The following is a 21423-nucleotide window of genomic DNA, read 5'->3' as shown; positions in this document are numbered from 1 at the left end:
TAAAGACTCCGAGGGATCCTCATCCTGCATGAGCTGCGCAGAAATACTTTGACAGTCTTTAAGAAGTGACTGCACAAGATAGCTGGTGTAAGCTGCAGACCGAACTGCAAGATTAGAGGCAGCAAAGGACCGCTTCAAGGCCCCTTCCACATTCAAAAACGGCACCTAAGGGGTTTAAACGGGCGCTAAACAACCCGTTTCACACTCACCTGACAGGAGGCTTGAAGACCCAGCACCTCCTATCCCGTCGAAGTTTGCCCGGAAGTGAACCATTTGCAGAAAAAACAAACATGATGTGGAGTGGCGGGTCACGGTGCTATATGCCTCAGGGTATGGGTGTGGCCTGGAGGGAAGGGATGGGTTTCAAGTTGCTTGGGAGTGTCTGGTGGGAGGAGCTATGCTCAACTGGTTAGGACTGGGACGGGGAGGGCTGACGAGGAGGTAATGGTGTAATGGCACGATTGCACAGCACAGCGGGACTCAGTGGGACTCAGCAAGACTCAGCAAGACTCTACGGGACTAAGCAGACAGCACGCAAACATTTCTCCCCCATCAATGCCGAAAGCAGATCTCCCAGCGACAGACGGCATCAGAGGCTCGGAGAAAGACCGGAAGGTGAAGCTGGAGCTGGAAGTGGGCGGTGCATTGGGTGAGCCTGCCGGTGCTAGCAGCTACGTGAGGGCCATGCCTGCCATTCATGAAGCTCAATTACTCCTTACACTTACAGAGCTGTCTGCGGGTCGGGTTTAAGACCCTCCCCCTTCTCTTTTAGATCTAAACAGAGGGCCAATAAGAGGGCAGGCAAACAGTAAATTAGCTTGGCACTTTGTTTGTTTTAAGGGTGGACAGGGGTGAGCCAAAGCGTGCATAGGGATGCAACAAAATGGCATCCAACAAGAGAGGAGGACGGAGGGAATAGTGGGCAATTCCATCCTTTGAAGGAGGGGGGAAGGGAGGGAGATGGAGGATGTGAAGCATTTACAAGAAAGAGAGTTCTCACGTTTGTGCTCTAAAAAATTAATCTCTGAGTTTAAACGCTATAGGATTAGCAGGTGTCCTTCTGAAATAGAAATTACAATAAGGGTTAAACCAGATAGGAAGACCTACACTGCCTGTGCTTTATATTGGAAAAACTTGATGCCTTTTAGATGTTCTTGGCTATCGCAGGATGATTCAGGTTCTTGGTAAATCTTGCAGGCATTCCAGCTAATAGCTACTGGGAAGCACAATCAGTTTTATTTACCTGCAGTATAAAACAGTCTATGTTTCTAGCGCATCATTCAGAGACTTGTTTACAAACCTTTTCAAAGAATGCAGGCATGGTACGGCTATAGCATGCGCCGGTAGGTCTGATCCACCTTAGCGATAGTTTTTTTGTTGTTGGCAGGGTTTTATATAGCGCGAACTTGACCCGAATCCAATCAGGTATCAGAGCGCTTTACATAGCACCAGTTACGTTACATGAGGACACACAATCATTTTTTGTTAGGCACAGGGAGATTAAGTGATTTGCCCAGAATCACACGATGTTCAGCGTCATTACCGAGACTCGAACCCAGTTCCACAGGTCCGAGGTTGAGCGCCCTAACCGTTAGGCCAACTCCTCTCCCCTTCTAGCAAGAACCTATACATAGGCACTATTTTTGCTATTTACACATGTTATATGCACTTTAGGTTATTTTGTTCTTTGAGGATTCAAATCCAATGTGATCGGATTGAGCACGGGGCACTTTATTTAGTCCTGATATATTTTAGATCTATGTTAGCACAAACCATTTTAGATGCTATAAGCGTAAATTATAGCTTCCTGTTTTTTAAGAATCTTAACTGGAGGTCACCAGCTACAGCACAAGGCACGTTATATAGTTATGAGCTAGATCTGACTGATGTTAGCACTTGCCACTTTAGGTATCATAAGTACTGTATGCGCTGTACAAGCTCTTTAGATATTCAGCTGCTATGAAATTCATTTGGACGCCTTGTGCTTTTACAGAGATATGATAATTAGTGGTATTTTAGATATTTCTGGTCTGTGCCTGAGGTTTTTGATTCATGCTAGCACCTGTCACTTTATATATTCTAGGTACTGTAAATGTTATTGCTATTTATTCGCTATCTGTTGCACTTTAGACCTCTATCTCCTACAGATGTTATTGATTCATATTGTCACCTGACACTTTATATATTTTAGGTACTGTATACATCGTTGCTATTTATATGCTATTTCTTGCACTTTTGACTTTTGTCCACCTGCAAATGTATATCTACATCTTAGAACAGCTGTACCAAGTACAACGTTTTTCGTCGTTGAGGCACCCATGGTTGGAGACTGTGTCTGCACAGGCAGCTCACAAAGTCACTAGCCAACTTCTGATAAAGCAACTATGAGTAAGGAAAACATCATTGTACTCTCTTTTAATGCTAATGGTCTGAAAAATAAATGTAAGCCTCAGGCAATTAAAAGTTGGCTTAGAAGACACAACCCGGATGCCATTTTCTACAGGAAACCAATTTCCGGAGCGCATCTGATGCAAGTAAAATCTTCTAGAAATGGGCTGGCTTCCAATGTTCAGCGAATGCGGGATGCGCGCAGAAGGGGGGAGGGATATATGTAGGGAAGCATGTACACTTCCAAGTAAAAAACACCCACTCAGACCCGGGAGGCAGGTGGGCTCTTGTACATGGAACTTTAAATCAGTCAAGTCTCACTTTGGCCACAATCTACGCCCCAGTTTTTGATAATCCTCATCCCCTGCTACAGCTGAAGCAGGTACTCTCCTGTATTCCCGGATCCTTCAGTTGATTCCTCTAAGAAGGCTCAAAAGCAAAACAAGCCCCAGGTGGCTATTTCCCTGGCTAGCTGTAAAAAGTCTTTAGATTTGATAGATCAATGGTACTTTCAAAACCTAGGAAAACAGGACTTATCATGCTTTTTGGCAAAGTAGATACGGCTTACGGAATAGATTTTTTTTCTATCTAACATGGCCTCAGGGTTAATACATACGATCATATCCCAAATGCATTTTCAGACCATGCTTTAATTAGGATGGAAATAGTGGGAGCAGGATCAAGGGTGAAAATGCCCATGAGATGGTATCTTAATAAGCTGAATTTGGAAAATGAGAACTGGTGTATGGAAATAGCCAACGAGATTAGTATTTCCATTTACAACAATACAGATTCAGCACCAATGAATATAGTATGGGATGCATTTGAGGCCACTTTACGGGGATAATCACATCAAAAGAAATTCCGCAACAGAAGGCCAAAAAGAAAGAAAGATTAAAAATTGAAGCGTGATTTGCGCAGACAAATAACGATCACGTGAAGTATAGAAATTTTAAAACAAAACAGGAAGTGCTACAAGCAAAATCACAGATGCAGGATTATTATTATCAACTGGGGTATGTAGTAAGTAGGACTTATCTTCAAAAGGCCTATGAGGAGAGTGAGTACACTGGGAAGCTGCTTGCATGGTAGGCAAAAGAGAAGCAGGTCAAAAACAGAATTGAAAGTATTCAGGATGAGGAATTTAAAACACAATTAACAGATACTAAATATATTGGGGATGCCTTTCTGATACATTACAGGAGAATCTATCAGTCAGATCAGCAAACGTCTCCAGAACCCATTACAGGTTTCCTTGACAAATTGCCGATCCCTTCATTGCACGATGATATCAGAGAATCATTACTCGAGGAATTTTCTATTGAGGAAGTTGTATTGGTGATTGGTTCATTAGCCAATTGTAAAGCGGGGAGGACGGACTACCAGCAGAATTATATAAAAGATTAACCCCAACTCTTAATTTACAAATCCTAAAATTAGCTAGCCATCTACTGGAAGGAGGGGAACCTCCGGCCTCTTTCCATACAGCTGTGGTAGTCAGCGTCTTGAAGAAAGAAAAAGATAGGGAAAACGTCAACTCTTACAGACCTATTAGTCTTCTTAATGTGAACTATAAGATTTTCACAAAACATCTTACAAGTAGGCTTAATAGAATTGTGGGTTCACTTATCCATGCAGATCAATGTGGGTTTGTGGCGGGTAGACAGCTTTCGACAAATACGAAATATTTAATAGAAGCCCTGGATTACTTTCATAAGAACACTATTGAGGCTCAGGTGTGGTTTTTAGACACTGAGAAAGCCTTTGATTTAGTATGTTGGGACTGTCTTTTTATTATTCTTGAAAAGTTTGGTTTCCCAGAAGGCTTTATACAATTAATAAGAAAACTTTATAAAGGCTCACAGGCACAAACATTAATTAATTCTATAAATGTAGGCTCTTGTCGAATAAATTGGGGTACAAGACAAGGCTGCCCACTTTCCCCTATTTTATTCGCCCTTTTTATTGAACCTTTGGCAATAGCTATTAGACAAAAAACGTTATATACCACACCTCTGCAAGGCATGACTAACATAAAACTCTATGCTGACGATATTGCTCTTTTTTTAACCTCCAGGGAATATACCCAAAAGGAGATCCTAGGGATCATTTTGGAATTCCAAGCAATAGGTGGATACAAAATAAATAAGGCCAAGACAGAAATTGTCTTATGCAATTGTTCCGTGGATACTTTATTACCAAATTGCAGGCCAACGTACAACTCACGCCCGAAGAGATATCTAGGGATATATGTGACAGAAAAAGTAGAGGAGCTGTTCCAGTTGAAATATATTCTTCTGATACAAAAAGTTAAGCACCTTTTAGCACGATGGAATCAACTAACGTTATCAATCTTAGGACGAGTGGCGCTTATTCGAATGTCTATTTTACCATTGTTTAACTTCTTATATGCAGCAGCTCCGTGCGCTCTACAAATGTCTTTTTTTAAGGAGATAGATAGTTTGTTTTCATCCTTTTTGTTGGCTAATAAGACACCAAGATTAGAACTAGGCACTTTAATTTTTTTGGAGGAAGAGGGAGGATTGTCCCTCCCAAACATAAGAGAATACTATTTTGCAAATTTTGCGCACAACAATCACAAATGTTTTACCCAACTCGACACCTCAGAGATAGATAATTTTTTTATGAATACAATTTTAATAGAGTACAGAATTAAGGACCCAACAAGAATAGTTAAGGATCCTAAGAAAGTGCGGTACAAAGTACTCCAATGGATTCTTAAACAACGAGCCCAATTGTTAACTTTTTATAGGATTCTGAGGATAAACGGTACAACGAGTCTGTCTGATCTCTATACTTGGGAGGTTAAATTGCTACAGACCGGCATATTGAGAAAGTGGGAGGAAAATGGATATAGGCAAGAAAACTTCATTTTCCTGGAAAAAGTCGCCAGAGATTGAAATCAGGCTCCTCCATTTAAAGGACATGCTTAAATGGTCATACATTAAAATAAAGCACTTTCTAGAAAATATAGATACGGGAACTTTAACAGCAAGTTCAGGGATAACTGAAGCTCTAGAAATCCCTGTAAAGTGGTCAATAAGTGCTTGGATGAAAATCTTTAATGATAATACATCGGTTACTATCTATGAGAAAATGCGGGATAAATGGCGTGAAAAAGAAGGTATGCAGATTCCAAGAACAACTTGGAGGAGAATTTAACAGACTTAACGCCACATTAATTAGAGGAGCTAATTTTAAACGAATACAATTTTATTCAAAATGGTTACTCTATAGAACCCCTTTATTTCTACATAGAATATATCCCCAGGTGGAAGACAAATGTTTTAGATGCACAAAAAGAGGAGGAGGAACTTTGTCACATATCGTTTGGGATTGCGGACGCGCTTGAGGAAAGACAGCCAGTAGTTGGTACTGTAGCCGGAGCACCTGGTAAAGGGCTCCTGGGAATTGCGCTTAGCTTATCCTTTACAAATCAAACTTTTTTAACGCTTTTAAATGTACTTGAAACTCCCTCAATAGTTTTAATCTGCTCATCACTCACTTGTTGCATTGTTCACTCAGCGTGCTTCCCCGGTCCACCGCTGATCATTCAGATTGTGTGGAGGGAATCGACGCATACCCTGGAAGTGATTTACAATTTACGGAAACTATACGCAGGTTAGCGGACTAGCAGCTGATCTACTTGCCCATATAACACAGATGCCTGTTACAACGCTTCGTTTTTGAACGAATCTAAGAGAAAAAATCGGTGTTTTGATTGTAGTGTGAATGCTGGGAGATGTGGTGAGCGAGTGACAACAGGGAATGAGTATGCATGGAATGGTATGAAGTTGGGGTAATGGATGTGAAGAATGTTAATAATAATGTCTTTTAACTAGGGGGTTTTTGTGGTGTGATGTATAAGGGTTTGAAGAATTGTAGATTTTTTGGTATATAAATGTGAGAAATAATTTAAATATAGGAAAGGTTTTGGATTCATTCAGACGGAAAAAGAGGTCTCAGGTACATGTTGTTTCATTTCAATATGGCCCCACGTGAATAAATGATTGTGTGAATAGGCATCAGTACTGTCAATTGTTTAGTTCTTTGGTTAATTGAGGCTTGGCCTTACTGATTTGAGCCCAAACCCAGTTTTGGTATTGAAGGCGTGCCAAAGGCAAGCCCGACTAGGCCTGTTCGCGCCTGGACCGGGCCCAGGGCCATGCCCCCTGGCACTAACAAACCAGCAGTGCATAGTAAGGTGTTTGCCTACACCAGCATGCAACTAAAAGATATTCTGCTTGCTACTAACGGCAAACAGGTCTGCCCTCACTTTAACTTGGAGACTCTAGTTACCCAGTCCACTACCCGCTGCTCAATTTGCTCGTTCAGACTGGAAGCTCACAACAGATCATCATCCACTCACACTCACTCTACCCCTACATACCATGAAAAGATTCACTCAACACTTATAAGTGCATGCCCCCTCCCTGAACATAAATACAAAATTTTTAACCTCTTAGAGGACTACAATTTAGACCTTCCATTCATCACAGAAACCTGGGGCGACCCCTCCTCCGGCCCAGACTTTTGTACTGTGATACCTGATGGCTTCTGCGCCCGCAGATACGATAGAAGTATTAAGAAAGGAGGAGGCTTGGCGCTCATCTATTGAGACAAGTAATCTGTCAGGACAGACATAATTCCCTCTACGGTCTGTCAAGCATTCACCTTTACGATAATGCTCACCCAATCCTTCAAGGGCACCCTTCTTTACCTCCCTCCGGGTTCTCGGGCTTAATTCCTCTCGGCTATGGGTAGCCTATTAGAACCCTTAGCAGGAGAATCTCATATCACCATTCTGGAGACTTCAATTTCCACTTAGAGGCTCACAAAGATCAGGACACCTTATCCCTCATAGCAGAACTTGAGGCGGTAGGACTCTCGCAGATAGTGACTAGCCCCACACACTCTGCTGGCCACACACTGGACGGTTTGTTCTCTAATAACCAACAAATCTCTCTAGGGGACATCCTTACTCTAACTTGGACGGACAACTGTGCGGTTCTGTTTGATATTCAGACAGGGAGGAACACTCCCCTTCACACCAGTTCCCTTCACCCCAATCAGTTTAAGGGGTGAAGTGGCATTGACCCTCATGTCCTCAAATCACACCTGCTATCCACCTAGCAATATACCATGCAGGATCCCGAACTGGCTGCCACTAACTACACACAATGGCTCCATAACGCATTTAGTGCCTTAGTACCACTTAAAAATGCTTCCGAAAACAGGAAAACCCCATCCACCCCTTGGTTCTATGAGGCACTTAGACTCGAGAAACAACGGTGCATAAATCAAGAAAGACGTTGGCGTCGAGAATATGACAATGCAGAAAAAATCCGCTAGTGGGAGGCAGTGAGCAAATACAAACTCCTCATAATCTCCAAGAAAAGAATTTACTTACCTTAGACAAATTGAAACTGCCCAAGACTCTGTTAAACAGCTGTTCCAGGTAGTGACCAAGTTATCAGGGCCGGGGACTAATACCTCCATAGACGCCACCCAAACTCTCTGCAATTCTCTTGCCAGTTATTTTCAAGAAAAGGTCAGCCATATCTACTCCAACTTCTCATCCCAAAAGAAGGCAGGCAATCTGACTGAAGACCCCAGTGACGACAAAAACATTCTCAATTTATCGCAATTTAGCCCCAGTGACCACAAAAGCATGCCCAACCTCTCGGAATTCAGCCAGGTCTCACTGGAACAGATCACGGACCTAATTTCCACTATCAAATCTGGATCACCCCACGACCCTTGCCCTCCTTCCATCTTGAAATTGATCCCTGTCATTATAGGCCCCAACCTAGCAGACACCTCAAACTTGATGTTCAGTACAGGAACCTACCCCTCCATCTGGAAAAAGGCTATTATCAAGCCTCTGCTAAAGAAGAACAACCTCAACCCCACAGAGACTAAAAACTACAGGCCAATTACATGCCTCCCATTCCCTGCGAACATTTTAGAAAAAATCATAAATACTCAGCTAGCCCAGTTCATTAGTGATAACAACTTACTGGATGACACACAATTTGTCTTCAGAAAGGGCCATGGCATGTAAACAGCCCTCATTAAAGCATCCGATGAAATCAGGATGGTACTAGATCACAGAGGTGCCGCGATACTTGTACTGTTGGATTTATCAGCAGTCTTTGACACGGTCGACCACGCCACCCTGATCGACCGGGTCTCAGCCATCGGCATCAGATATAGGGCCAAGGCCCTTCTGTCCTCTTTCCTATCTAATCGGACTCAACTAGTGACTCTCGGCGACTTCAACTCCCCACCATTTGCGCTCCCGTGTTGTATGCCTCAAGGTTCATCACTGAGTCCGACCCTGGTTAATATGTATGTGTCGAGCCTGGTGAGGGTCATCAAATCCCACGGTATGGGTCTAACATCGTACGCTGATGATACGCAACTGGTGCATGGATGGCAAACAACTTCCTCAAATTAAATTCAGACAAGACGGAGGTGATAATCTTTGGTAATCTCTCCCCTGGTTGGTCCCCTACATGGTGGCCTCCCAAGCTGGGATCACCTCCGTCCCCCGTCACAAAGGTTAGAAACCTGGGTGTTATGTTCGACGATAAGCTGTCATTCATACACCACGCCAACGCAGTGGTTTCCTTGTCCTTCTATGTCCTCAGGATGATAAAAAAACTCCTACCTTTTCTCCCTACCAGTGCTGGTAGGACTCTCATCAGCACACTGGTTATGTAAAAGGTTGACTATTGTAATGGTCTCCTTATCAATACCAAGGAAAGGGTCCTAAAGAAACTGCAACTGGTACAGAATGCAGCCGCCAGGGTTCTGGCAGGCACCCCCAAGTTTAAACCAATATCCAACGTGGTGCGACAGCTCCACTGGCTACTCATAAGAAGTAGAACCAAATTCAAAGCGCTATGCATCGCATACAAGGCAATCCATAACACAGGACCTGAGTTCCTGAAGAAAGCACTCTGCTCCTACATGCCTAGTAGACCCTGGCGCTCATCAGCAGCTAACCTGCTGATTGTCCCTCGAACCAAGAAAGCCTCATGGGGCGCCAGAAGATTCACTGTCGCCACTACCAGACTATGGAACACGCTCCCCCTTCATATTAAGACTTTTCCCACCCTGCTAGCCTTCAGGAAACAAGTAAAAACCTGGCTCTTCAACCAATAAGTCACCCGCCCCTGGCCTTCTTTTTCCTCTCAGTCCTCAGTGCCGAGACACCTAAGGGTATTTCCGCGCTTTACAAGTTGCTTAAATAAATAAATAAATAAATTGCCCCAAAATTGAGAATCTATGGGAAGAAATTTAAAAATATCTTAGAAGTACCATAGGTCAATCTACAGTTATTGACAATTATGTTGCAGTTTTGGGATGCTTTCCAAATTCAGCGTTGAATAATATGCTTATATATATATCTGCCCTCGTGGCAAGATCTTTTATTTTACAAACTTGGTGAAACAAAAATGTACCTTTGTTTCAAGCATGGAGAGCAAAACAGTGTAAAGTCAAAGAACTAGAGATGCGTTATGCACTAAGAACATGATCTCTTAGGGAATTTGAGCAACGTTGGGGGCCTATAGGAAATTAATAAAAAAGATTTGGGTAATAGTATTACTTTTTAAGCAACCGTATAACATATGGTCCTTTTTCGTTTAGAAACACATGTTGAATAAGTCGATTGTTATATGTATATATGTTTAGTTGCTTAATTCTATTTCACATTAAATATATGCACGTCACTTTATACTTGTTTACTGTGGAATAAGGAATTGTGCAATATCTGACTATATAGAGAATCTGTGCTTTTTAAGTATATTAAGTTTATTGTTTATAGGAGGATGTCCCTAGTATTCTCATTGGGTTGCTAAATGTAATTTATATTGAGCACGTATGCACACTGCACTTTATTTTGTTTTTATGCATAAGCGTCTATATTGTACCATGATCTGAACTCTCAATAAAATATATATATATAAAAAAAGAAATATGCTAGAAGTATACCTCTTCAAGCTGAATAAACACAAGAAGAAATCTTCTGAAGCACCAGAAATAATCTGGTTTTTTTCCACTAAGGAGACCCACAAACTCTACCATAAATGTCTCCTGCTGAATTTCAGAAAACCATTCCAGAACATCCACAGCAGATGACATACTCAGCATTTTAACATATTTTGCCCACCTCCAACAGCAGCGCGGCACACCACCTTGCAGCCTTACATTGAAACTATCGTTGTGTGACACATTTCTGACCCAGGACCCCCACAACTCCTTGGAACCATGATTGTGCAATGCATCCCCAACACAAGACCTCACATTGTAGCCCTGCAGCTGCTCAAAACCACTGCCGTGTGACGCTTTCTCAACACAGGATCTTGCAACGCAGCCTGGCAGCCCCTAAGAACTGCTGCTGCGTGATACATTCTCAATGTGGTAACTCGCAATGCTCCGCAACTAGGACTTACGGTACTTTGTTCAGCGGGTCTAACTTAGTCCCTGCATCCGGCCCCCGCTCCATCATGGTTGGCCTGAACTTGTGACTTTGTCTCAGTCTGACTAGACCAAATAACCACTTTTGGCGTTTTGTGCTTTTAAGAACTATTTGTACCTACTACCTTTAAAACTGCATATCTCTGGTTGTAATGATTGAATTGTTGCTGTTTTCATGTCAAATAATTTTATGAAATTTACTATATATTTTTAATTGGTATGGGATTTTTCTGCTTTTGTGTTTTCTCTTTATTACTGTTTGAAGTGCTGCATACATACTCTCCACATTGCCTCTAAGTTGAGCCTGAATACTTTTGTGCCAAGCTCCCAGAGGATTAAGCACGTTACTTTGGGGTTTGTTTGTGTTTCACTTTTACAGGAATTGTGTTTGCTGCTTGCGTAGGGTTTCACTTCCCTCAACCAGTAACCCGATTTCCTAGATAACATGAGCTCACAGATCAACTTGAGGTGGGGTTCACTTTAGGGGTGACAAACCATATGGCAGAAGGTGGACCAGAGCAGTAATTGAGCTAGTCTGAATGACATGGCAGACTCATATGCCTTGTTCACTTGTTCAGGGCAACAATGTTGCTGTGAAACAGTACTATCAGTGTGTGGGGTTTGTGTGCTGTTTGTGGTGGAGTTTGGATCTGTGTGTGGTGTCAAAGCTGTGTGGAGATTACAAAAAACAACTGATTGAAGAGTCCTCGTAGGGATGAGATGATCTTTGTGCTGGGTCTACAAGGGGAATGGGTAAGGGGAGGAGACTTCTTCATGAGGGATTCGTGGGACTGGGAGAGGGTGGGAGGAGTGAAGGAAAGATGTGGGGTTCTTGGGCTAAATGGGGTTTGGTTGATGAGTTTGTGTGGTATGGAGGATGTTTTTGGGCTATGTGGGGATTATTATGTGGGTTATTAGCAGGACTGGTAACCAAAAATAAGGGCAGACCTTGAGTATGTGTGCATGAGTTTTGCTATGATTATATCACTTTGAGGCCAAGGTATCAGTGTATTTATTTCTCTCATTTATTGTTCTCTATGTTTATTGCATGCTATGTTCTAGAGTGTGGAGTTTGACTGGGGAAGTGGCCTTAACAACCAAGGCTCAGCAACGCATGACATTTCCCCGCAAGCCAAACCATGCTTGCCTTACCCATGCATATGCCTTAACAACGCATATGCATGGTTAAGGCAATACACCATCTAGATGCTGAGCGGATGGGCAGGAAAGGAAGAGGAAGGATGTTCAGAAGAAGATGCAGAGAGGTAAGTGGGGCTGGGTCTTGGGGGGCTGGGGAATAGTTTCTTGGGGTGGGGGTAGGTTTCAGGACTCAGGAGGAGATTGTGGTTGTTTGTAGGGCAGGGAGCGGTTTTAGGGTTCAGGGCAGGAGGAGGCTGGGTTGGGGTACTTAGCAGGTGTAAGGGACAATTTTTAGGGCTCAGCACGTGGGCTGGGGTCAGGGTCAATTTTAGGGAGTGGACAGTTTTAGGGCTGGGGCAGTTTTGGACCTAAGGGTGGGGGGGCTGGATTAGGATACGTTAGGGATGTGGGGGACAGTTTTAAGGGCTTAGGGTGGGTTCATTTTGGAGGCATGGTTTGTAATTTTAGGGTTCAGGGCAGGGGGAAAAGGGACAATTTACAAGGCAGGGGTATGATCTTTAGCACGCATGTTCCTTTACCCATCATATCTTTAGCATGAAATTGTGTAGTAAAGGCAAACATGGTAAAAACGAGGTCATGGTAGAGTCCGCATGGTGCAGGCATGCATTGTACCATCATACTGTGGTATGTAGTACGTGAAAATGCATTTATCTTCTTTGTACATATGTAGAAGCCTGCCTGGTTCTCATCAGCATGCAAGATAATATCTGGTTACTCTGCATTCTCCACCACATCGCAATCATACGCTAAACCTCCTCGTATGGCGATATTGTGGAGTATTCAGCATACCAGTCCAACTTCACACGTAGATACAGTCAGTCTTTGCGGCCAATCAAGATAGCAACATTCTGCTATCACACGTTCCGTGTCCACAAACGGACTGCAATGTGTTGACTTACAGCTCCTCTCCTGCAGGTAAGTCATAAGTCTTTTTTCACTCTACACAAACTGTCACCAGTTGGTACAAAAATATTTCTCATAATGTTTTGAATAAATTGCTGCACATCAGTGACAGAACCAGGTTATAGTGCCATTGAAAACTCCTCATGAGGTGCCATTGTCATTGGCGGCTATTGAGCTTTCAAAGTGGTGGGAAATAATAGAGTGTTGCGTTGAACAGTCCAGGCTAGTGAAATATAAAGGTAGTGGGCCATGAATAGATACCCTAATATCACAAAGCAACTAATAACAGCAAGCGAACTAGAGTTTTCCCAATAGGATTGGAAGAGGGCTCTTCTTGAATGCACCTGTTTGTAAATATGAACTTAAGTAGTATGTTGGAAAACACATTAGATTTAGCAAAATTGGCAAAAGATGGTGTGAAATGATGGGTATGAGTCAAGTCAAGAATAACTTTATTCGGTTCAAAGATGGACCATAAAAGTATTACATACATTAAAAATGAATAACATTTACATGTCGAATTTATACAATAATGTCACTAGACTCAAATACTCAACAATTTATAAAAAGTTTAAAATTCAAGTTTCTAAAAAGGAAAGCACCCATTTCATTTACATTTCGTACCGTTTCCTTATTAAAAATGCAATTCTAATAAAATGTAATACTGCAGTACAAATAACTTCAGTGGACAAAGAGTGAAGGAGATTAAAACCCTCCTGATATTTACGGGGGCGAGTTTCTCTTAAAAGTGGAATAAGGGACAGAATAGAGTAAAGTGCAGGGTGCTTTGCTGTGCTGAACTATCACAAGGGCAAGGAATGAGGTTATTGCACCATCCAGCCTGTTTGGGAAAGGCCACTAAAAAGTGCAATGTGCAAAGCCGAAGCCTAGTCAATAAACATCTGAACTGCGCATTCGTGGTAAAGGACAAGTAAAATTGTTGTTGCAAAAGAGGCCCATCTAACTGAGGATGCAGCCCTGATTGCCACCGGCGATTATCAAGCGCCACAAAATATGTATCTTTTATAATCAGTCTCATATTTGTATCGATGCTGGCAGGGTTATTATAATAATGCCCTAGGCCTATTTCATTGAGTTTTCCTTTCACATAATGAGCGTCATGCAATCCTTGATAATTTCCCTTGTGAGCTTTGAGTCTTCTGACAGCCAAACTTTAGCCCAGAGAATCAGTGGGGCAATATTAATCCGATCTGCAATAAAATCCATCCCTACCTCAGAGTGACAGAATGCTGTAGAGACGCTTTTTGGGATCATAAACAATCTTTTTAAAAACTTGTTTTCTAGTGTTTGCAGTTGTCTACTTTTATGATCTCCCCATACTCCTGCCCCGTAAGTAGCAATGAACAAGCATTTTGATTTATATAAAGTAATCAATTCTGCTACTGGCTTGTGGCCTAACTTACATGTGAATCGAAAAAGGCCTTCCACAGCACGACTAGTGTTCAGCACCCTAGATGTAATAACAGGGTCCCAGTTCAGTTTATTATTGAAAACATTTCCCAGGTAAGTAAAGTTGGACACCTTGTCAATTGTCTTACACTTTACAATACATTTTCTAGATTTAGTATGACTTGGACCACAAACTATAATATAGGATTTAGTAAAATTTACTTTTAGGTCCAAAGATAACATAAAATCAGTAAAAGCATTCAGGGACTTCTGTAAGCTATTTGCAGTTAAGGCCATTAAAACCGCGTCGTCCTCATATGACAATAGCGGGACCGGATTGCCTCCAATTTTCGGGAAGTCTAATTTCTGATCTATCAGGGCTGATTCTAGGCCATTTGTATACACGAGGAAGAGAAAGGGGGCCAATATCCACCCCTGAGGTACTCCCTCTGTAGAAGCAATGGGTCCAGTCCTCTTTCCCCTGGGCCAAATCGTATGGCTACTGTAGTGGACGCGTGTAACCCATGCAGGAGGGTAATGAGAGGTTCCTCGAAACCCATTTCCCCCATAATTGACCACAATTTTCCCCTGTTGACTGTGTCGAAGGCGCTGGACAAGTCCATGAAGGCAAGGTGGATTGACCCCTTCCCTGCCTTCATGTACTTGCCCATAATCAGGGCCAAGTTGAGGCACTGTTCATTTGTCCCCATGCCTCTTCGAAAACCATATTGAGTTTGAGACATTAGCCCAGTGTAATCTGCCTAAGACTCATGACGCCTTAAAATGAGCCTCCCCAGCACCTTGACCGTAACGTCAAATAAGGAAATGGGCCTATACCAGGCCGGGTCTTCCTTATTTCCCTTTTTGTCCACGGGTACCACTATGGCCTCTTTCCATGATGCTGAAATAGGGCCAGTTATTGCCGCTCTAAAGACGTTTGTCAGGAGGGGTGCCCAGAGTGGAATATTGCTTTTAAATAAGTCAAGGGGTACCCCATCAGGCCCTGCGGCTTTAAGGTGTATACCTTTCGTGAGGGCATCCTCAACCTCACTCACTGACAGGGAAGGGCTCAAATGGTGTGCCCTTCGGGGTAAATATATTTGTATAGTGCGCTTCCCACACTTTCCCTGATATTAGTGAGTCCATTCCCCTTGAATCCTTTGAGAATAATGGGCGGTTTATTACCTCCCAAAAACTCCTAGAGTCTTTGAGTGCACTTGCTCTCTCTAAGTCTGCCCAAGCCAGCTTTCTCAGTTCATTCTTCCTCTGAGCAACTACGGTCTTGTAAACCTCGCTTGCGCTCTTGATTAAGGTTTTATCTCGAGGGTTTGTGTGTAGTGCTTTCTTTAAGTCCTTTTGGGCCCTTGTGCACTCAGCATTGAACCTTCTTTGATAGCTTTATTTCGGTCAGATGACCATAAAAGCACAGATAAAATATATACAAGCATAAAATACATAAATAATTCAGAATTTGAGATAAAAAGTTATTAAACAGCAGTTATCAAAGTGAAAACGATCATGAGTACGATGTACATATTCAAGCTCTTTAAGAGATAAAAACATTTATAGGGGTCCTAACGCCTTTAAGATTCTGTTGCGCGTGTGCCAAACATTAGTCAGGAATTTTGCTAATGCGAAAACAATTGGGCCAGAGAGATCAGTTTTTAAAATTCTGTACATTGGTGCGTATTCCCTACAACCCATGTTCCTTATCAAGGGGAGGAGCCAGTATTTACGTGCTATTTTATAGGCGGGGCAGAAGAAAACCATGTGCAAATCAGTTTCTTCCATGGCATCACAAGCCGGACACTGCTTTAAGGTGGGACCCGAAGACCAGGTACTTGTAAAAAATCTAAACGGCAGTGTGCCGTATCTCCATTGGAGAAACAGCTTCCTGGTAAGTACGGGGGAGATGGAATCCAGCACCCTCTCCAGTCTATAGACATCCTTGCTCTGCATGAACACAGAAGCTAGGGACCCTTCTGCCTGGGTAGCTTGAGCCCTGTCTAATTTATATTCATGGTAAACCTTAGCCAGGGACCTTTTGGATATTTTCGGTGCGGCTCTCGCCGGGTCACTCCATAGATCGGGGAGCCCTATTCCCACACAAATGGCTTGGATGTTTTTGACCCAGGGAATACTAAGCGCCATTGGTTCTTTCAAAAGTTCAGCCAATTCCGCCCTGTATTCTACAAGATCGATACTGCTCCACAGCCTACGCCAAAATGCTAGAGGTCTCAGGCTTATTTCATCAGCTAATGGTCGTAGGCCCAGATCTAGCCTCAAGGGGAGGAGCGGAGTACTGGGAGGGAGTGCGGCTATCTGTCTAATAAACTTATTTTCCACTAATGACAGACTCTTACAGGATGTGTGGCCCCATATTTCCGCCCCATACATTATTGCTCCCCGAGCCTGGGCTTTATATATCTGGATCAATGCCCCCAATGGACGGTATGATGAACCGTTCATCATACGAGCAATACCCCCAGTGATCTGCGTGAGTTTGAGGCTTGCCCTACTCTGGTGGGATCCCCAAGTCATGGTCTCGTTAATAGTCACACCAAGGTATTCAAAGGTAGTCACCCTCTCCAGCCGTCCAACTCCCAATTGCGGGTTTGGGCGAAGTTTTTGCCTCGGGTTCAGAACCATATATTTGGTTTTTGCCGCGTTGATTTCGAGCCCCCTATCATTACAGAAGGCCACAAAGGAGTCGAGAATCCTCTGAATACCCATAGGGGTTTTGGATAGCAGCAGGGTGTCGTCCGCAAACATAACTGCGGGCACCCTGCTGCCATTCAATTTCGGAGCATCAGTGTATTCAGTGGCATTCAAATGGGCAATTACCCCGTTGACAAAGAGGCAGAACAGGGTCGGTGCCAATACACAGCCCTGCCTTACCCCCCGGTCAACGGGGAATCTGTCAGTCAGTTCCCCCGCCCTCCCACACCTCACTCGGGCATAGTTGTTGTGATGCAGTCTCTGTAAGATCAAGAGGATGTCCGGGGGGACACCCATCTCTGCCAAGATGCTCCAAAGTTTCCCCCGGGGCACCAAATCGAAAGCGGCCCGTAGGTCCACAAAAATTGTGTACAAACTACCGCCCTCGATTTTTGCTACCCGCCAGTAGACCAGGTTCAATCTAAAAACCTGGTCCACTGTGGATACCCCCCTCCTAAATCCCGCCTGGTAAGGGCTAAGGGCTCCCACCTCCTCAATCCAGTCCTGTAGCCTATTCAACATCACCCTACCAAACAGCTTCTGCGTCACGTCTATCAAGCTGATTGGTCTATAGTTGGCTGGGAGGAGAGGTGAGCCCCTTTTAAAAATAGGGACCACCTCAGCCCCCAGCCAAGTACTAGGGATCTCCATACCACCAATAACTCCATTGAAAAGGGCGGTAAGATAAGGGGCCCATACAGCAGGTTCCTGCTTAAACAAGTCCCCTGGTAGTCCGTCCAGTCCCGGCGCCTTTCCAGGGGCAAGTCCTGTAATGGCAGCAATCACTTCACCGAGTGTTATCAGCTCCCCTTCGTAATCCGGGAAGCCTACCGCATCAGCAACAGGGGATTCTTCCGAGTCAGGGCTATATAGAGTCTGAAAGTGAGCCTGCCACACCCCAGGAGCAATATTCGGCTCTAGTGCCGATTTTAAGTTCCCCGACCCCCCATTCACAATCCTCCAGAACAACCGATGGTCTTGGGTTGCTAGTGCCTTAGTGAGTTTTTCCCACTGTTCTTCCTCCCATTCTGCCTTAGCGTGGGCAGTGAGTTTCTTGTAAACTCGCCTGCATTGTTTTAGGGTATCCCCAACAAGACCCTCCTTGATTAGTTTGAGGAGCTCTGTTTTTGCCCTTCTGCAGGCCAGGTTATACCATAGTGTTTTTCCTGGACGCCCCCCTTTTGCCTTTCGCGGACTACAAGTGAGATGGGGTGCCGCAGCTTTTATGAGTTCCTCATGGGCTTTGTATAATTTACCCTGGGAGTCTTTGTTGAATGGTTCGGCATCCAAGCAACCCACAGTTTCCAAAATGGGAATTATCCCATCATAGAGCCTAGGGAGTTTATTCTTGCTCGAGGCCAAGTGCTCCCACCTGATCCTTCTGCGGTTGTTTTCAAGGAGAAGTACAGGGGTGTTTTCTACCACATTATTCAAAGGTGCTTGGGGGCCAGGATGGACAAGGTCGAGCTCAAGTGCGTTATGATCGCTATCAGACCTATCCATCACCCTGAAGTCCTGGATTGTCGGCCACTTCGCTATTTGAGCCAAGACATAATCCAGGCGGGACTCTCTACCCAGCCTGTTGTAGGTGGTTTTACTGGGTATATCAGATTTTATTCGCCCATTACAAGCTCTGAGTCCAAACTTCAGGGTGAGGGCTGTGATTTGCACCGCTAGAGGGGTCCACGCCTTTGGAGGTGGGGCTTCCACCATAGGGACTGACCATTTAACTTCTTCGTCAGATGATAACCCATCCAATAGACCAGGGAGTGGCTCAAAGTGAGAATTAAAATCCCCTCCCACAACATAGTATGAGTCACTCGATAGGTCAGTTAGAAAAGTGGAGAGTTCATCTATGGTCGGCGATTCCTTTGCATTCCCCATTGGCCTGGAATATATGTTAATAAACACCAGTTTAACTCGGTTGGGCCATAATAGAGAAATTGCAAGGATGTCCTCAGAGTTGGTCGGCATCCGAGTTGCCACACAACCCAGGTGGGATGCAACCCAAGTAGTGAGTCCTCCTGACGGCCGGCCTTTGCCCTCCCATCTCGCTGGAATGGAGAATGACATGTAGCCCTGATGGCCATGTTCCTCTCTGGCCCAGGTCTCCTGGAACATACATATGTCCCCCGACTCGATGTAATTTACCCAGTCCAAGTCTTCCAGTTTGTTAGCGAGGCCAGCGATATTCCAGCAGATTAGTCTCAAAAATCCGGAGGTGTTAGGTGCCGGACCAGGAGAATTAAAAAGTGTAATTCCGGGCTCCACTGAAATCGGGGATACTAACGTAGTACTAACAGTAGGGGCCGGTAAATCAAAAGGACTACTGCGGGAATTCTCCACCAATGATGTGTCAATCTGAGTTCCAAGGGCGTTGATAACATTATGGGCCAGTAAGTTATCCAAAACAGCCAGATTGTTCAGTGGCCCATCCAATTCAACAGCAGTCGAGGTAGGTAACTTAGGAGAACTGCAAATGCCACTATCCACAGCCATTGACTTGTAACTAGAGAGTCAATCAACCCCATCCAAACCATTCAGGCAATTAAAACGATTAAAATGGAAGTAGGGCCTGTCCTGCACTTGAAGATTTGGACGTTGTACATGATCCCTGCATCTATGTCTGTGTTCCACCCTCACCCACTCATCTTGTGTCGGGATGTGGTGCATATGGGTAGGGGGGAAAAAAAAGGATACTGGCATGGTCTGGATAGTAGAGTCCAGTGACCTATTTATTCCTTTACAAATGTGCCGCACAGTGCCCGGGTCCTTAAAGCTTGTCAGGATACAGTCCCCTATTATTGATTTCCTAGTTTTACCTAACCAGGGGACCCTTCTTACCATAATAATCTCATTATTAAAATGGGACGGTAGGGGTCGATTCCAATTCAGCCATTTAATGACCTTATATTTTAGTGATTGGTAATCTTCGTTCTCCCCTAGTCTTAGGCGGGGGACGCCTGCTAGGACCACCGTTAGACTATTAGCCTCTGGCGGCAAGTCTGGTCTCCGTGGACTTGGAGCCGGCCGACCCGGGGAGGGTAGAGAGATACCACCAACTTCTAGATTGCCGTCAATAGTCCCCGAATGGGAACTTTGAGAGGCAGAATTCATTGTCTCTCTGGGCCTATTAGATACATTGCAGCGCGGTGCCTGGTCTAAGACAGCCATTAATGGTTGCAAAGGAGGGGCAGTAGTCGCACTCTGGGGGGAGACTTTGTTGTTACCCTTCGTAATTCCTTTTTTAGTAAGGTTTCCTGCGGAGGGATAAGGTCCCGTGTTATTGGATTGCTTACTAGCTAAGGTGTTCAGATTAGTAAGAGCTGTTTCCAATAAAGTGAGCCTACTCTCTACTTTTATCAGACTATCGCTAATGGGCTGTAGAAGAGAACACAGTAGCGATTCTAAGCTCCCTATAGCTGTAGAAGAGTTAGGTGTATCAGCCACTGGGATGTTTAGAATAGTAGCTCTAGTTGGACTAGAGACCTTTGAGAGAAGAGCAGTGGGGGCAATCTTATTATCCCTCCCAGGCTGGGGTACAAGTGTGTGTTTTTTTCCGAAATCTAGATGCGACGGTTTGGCTTTCCCCCTACCCCCCGTTGACTTTTTACTACGTTTACTCGGTGGGGGCCTGTGCAACTCTACCTCAACTCTTTGTTTAGGCTTACTTTTCTTGGCTGCATGCGGAGGTGGGGTTTGAGTGACCAGATTAACAGGGGTAGAACAAGTCCCTGAAGGGGTTATATCTAGGAGTTTTCCAGGGGCCAACTCAGGGGAAGTAGGGGTGTCCCGCAATAAGAGAGGGAAGTCCTCAGGGGTCAGAGGTTTTAGGCTAAGTGGGGGCATGCCATCCTCTTGGGTAATGGGATACGGGATGATCTCTGGCAGGGGCGTATTCTTCATTGAATCAATGGAGCGCCGCCGCTCAGCCCTGCGTTTCTCCAATGAATTTTCCTTACCTACATCTTCTTTAGTAGGTTTGAAGTACTTGTCCAACGACCCTGCCTTGCAGCCCCCTTCCTTGGCAGTGGATTTGCACGGTCCTGGAGAGGGCATCCTCCTAGACTCGTTTGCGTGTAGGAGGAAAGGGGTATGGCCCGGCCCGGCCTCCTTCAGCCCCTGACGGCCACAGACGGCCCGCCCTTTGCCCGGGCTTAGACCGGCGCCGACCCGCGCGCGATCCCGCGTCGCGGGGGCTCCCGTTGGATTTATGCGCCTGCGAGCGCAATTCTGGTGACGTCGGCGGGTTTGTCCCGCAAGGGTTGGTGGGTACTGTGGTCCCACTGCACACAGCGGCCGCGTTGATGTGGAGTGCGGCAGCGGCAGGGAAAC

At 44.5% G+C, this 21423-nt stretch overlaps 1 protein-coding gene across 4 annotated transcripts in view; it reads left to right on the top strand.

The window, feature by feature from the left end:
* Positions 1 to 382: 382 nt before the first annotated feature.
* LOC146809791 (vomeronasal type-2 receptor 26-like) overlaps positions 383 to 21423 on the top strand; it is a 230560-nt gene continuing 209519 nt past the window's right edge. For 2 of the 4 annotated variants that reach the window (XM_085616648.1, XM_085616649.1), the window contains exon 1: positions 383 to 649. In XM_085616648.1, the coding sequence (XP_085472774.1) occupies positions 556 to 649 (94 nt within the window). In that variant the 5' untranslated portion in view covers positions 383 to 555. The remainder of the gene's footprint in view (positions 650 to 21423) is intronic. The other 2 variants (XM_085616647.1, XM_085616650.1) reach the window with 2 other exon arrangements.

This window comes from Triturus cristatus, chromosome 7, assembly GCF_964204655.1.
Source record: "Triturus cristatus chromosome 7, aTriCri1.1, whole genome shotgun sequence".
NCBI classification, from domain to species: domain Eukaryota; kingdom Metazoa; phylum Chordata; class Amphibia; order Caudata; family Salamandridae; genus Triturus; species Triturus cristatus.
Note: the sequence above shows the minus strand (reverse complement) of the source record. Positions and strands in the feature narration are given on the sequence as shown.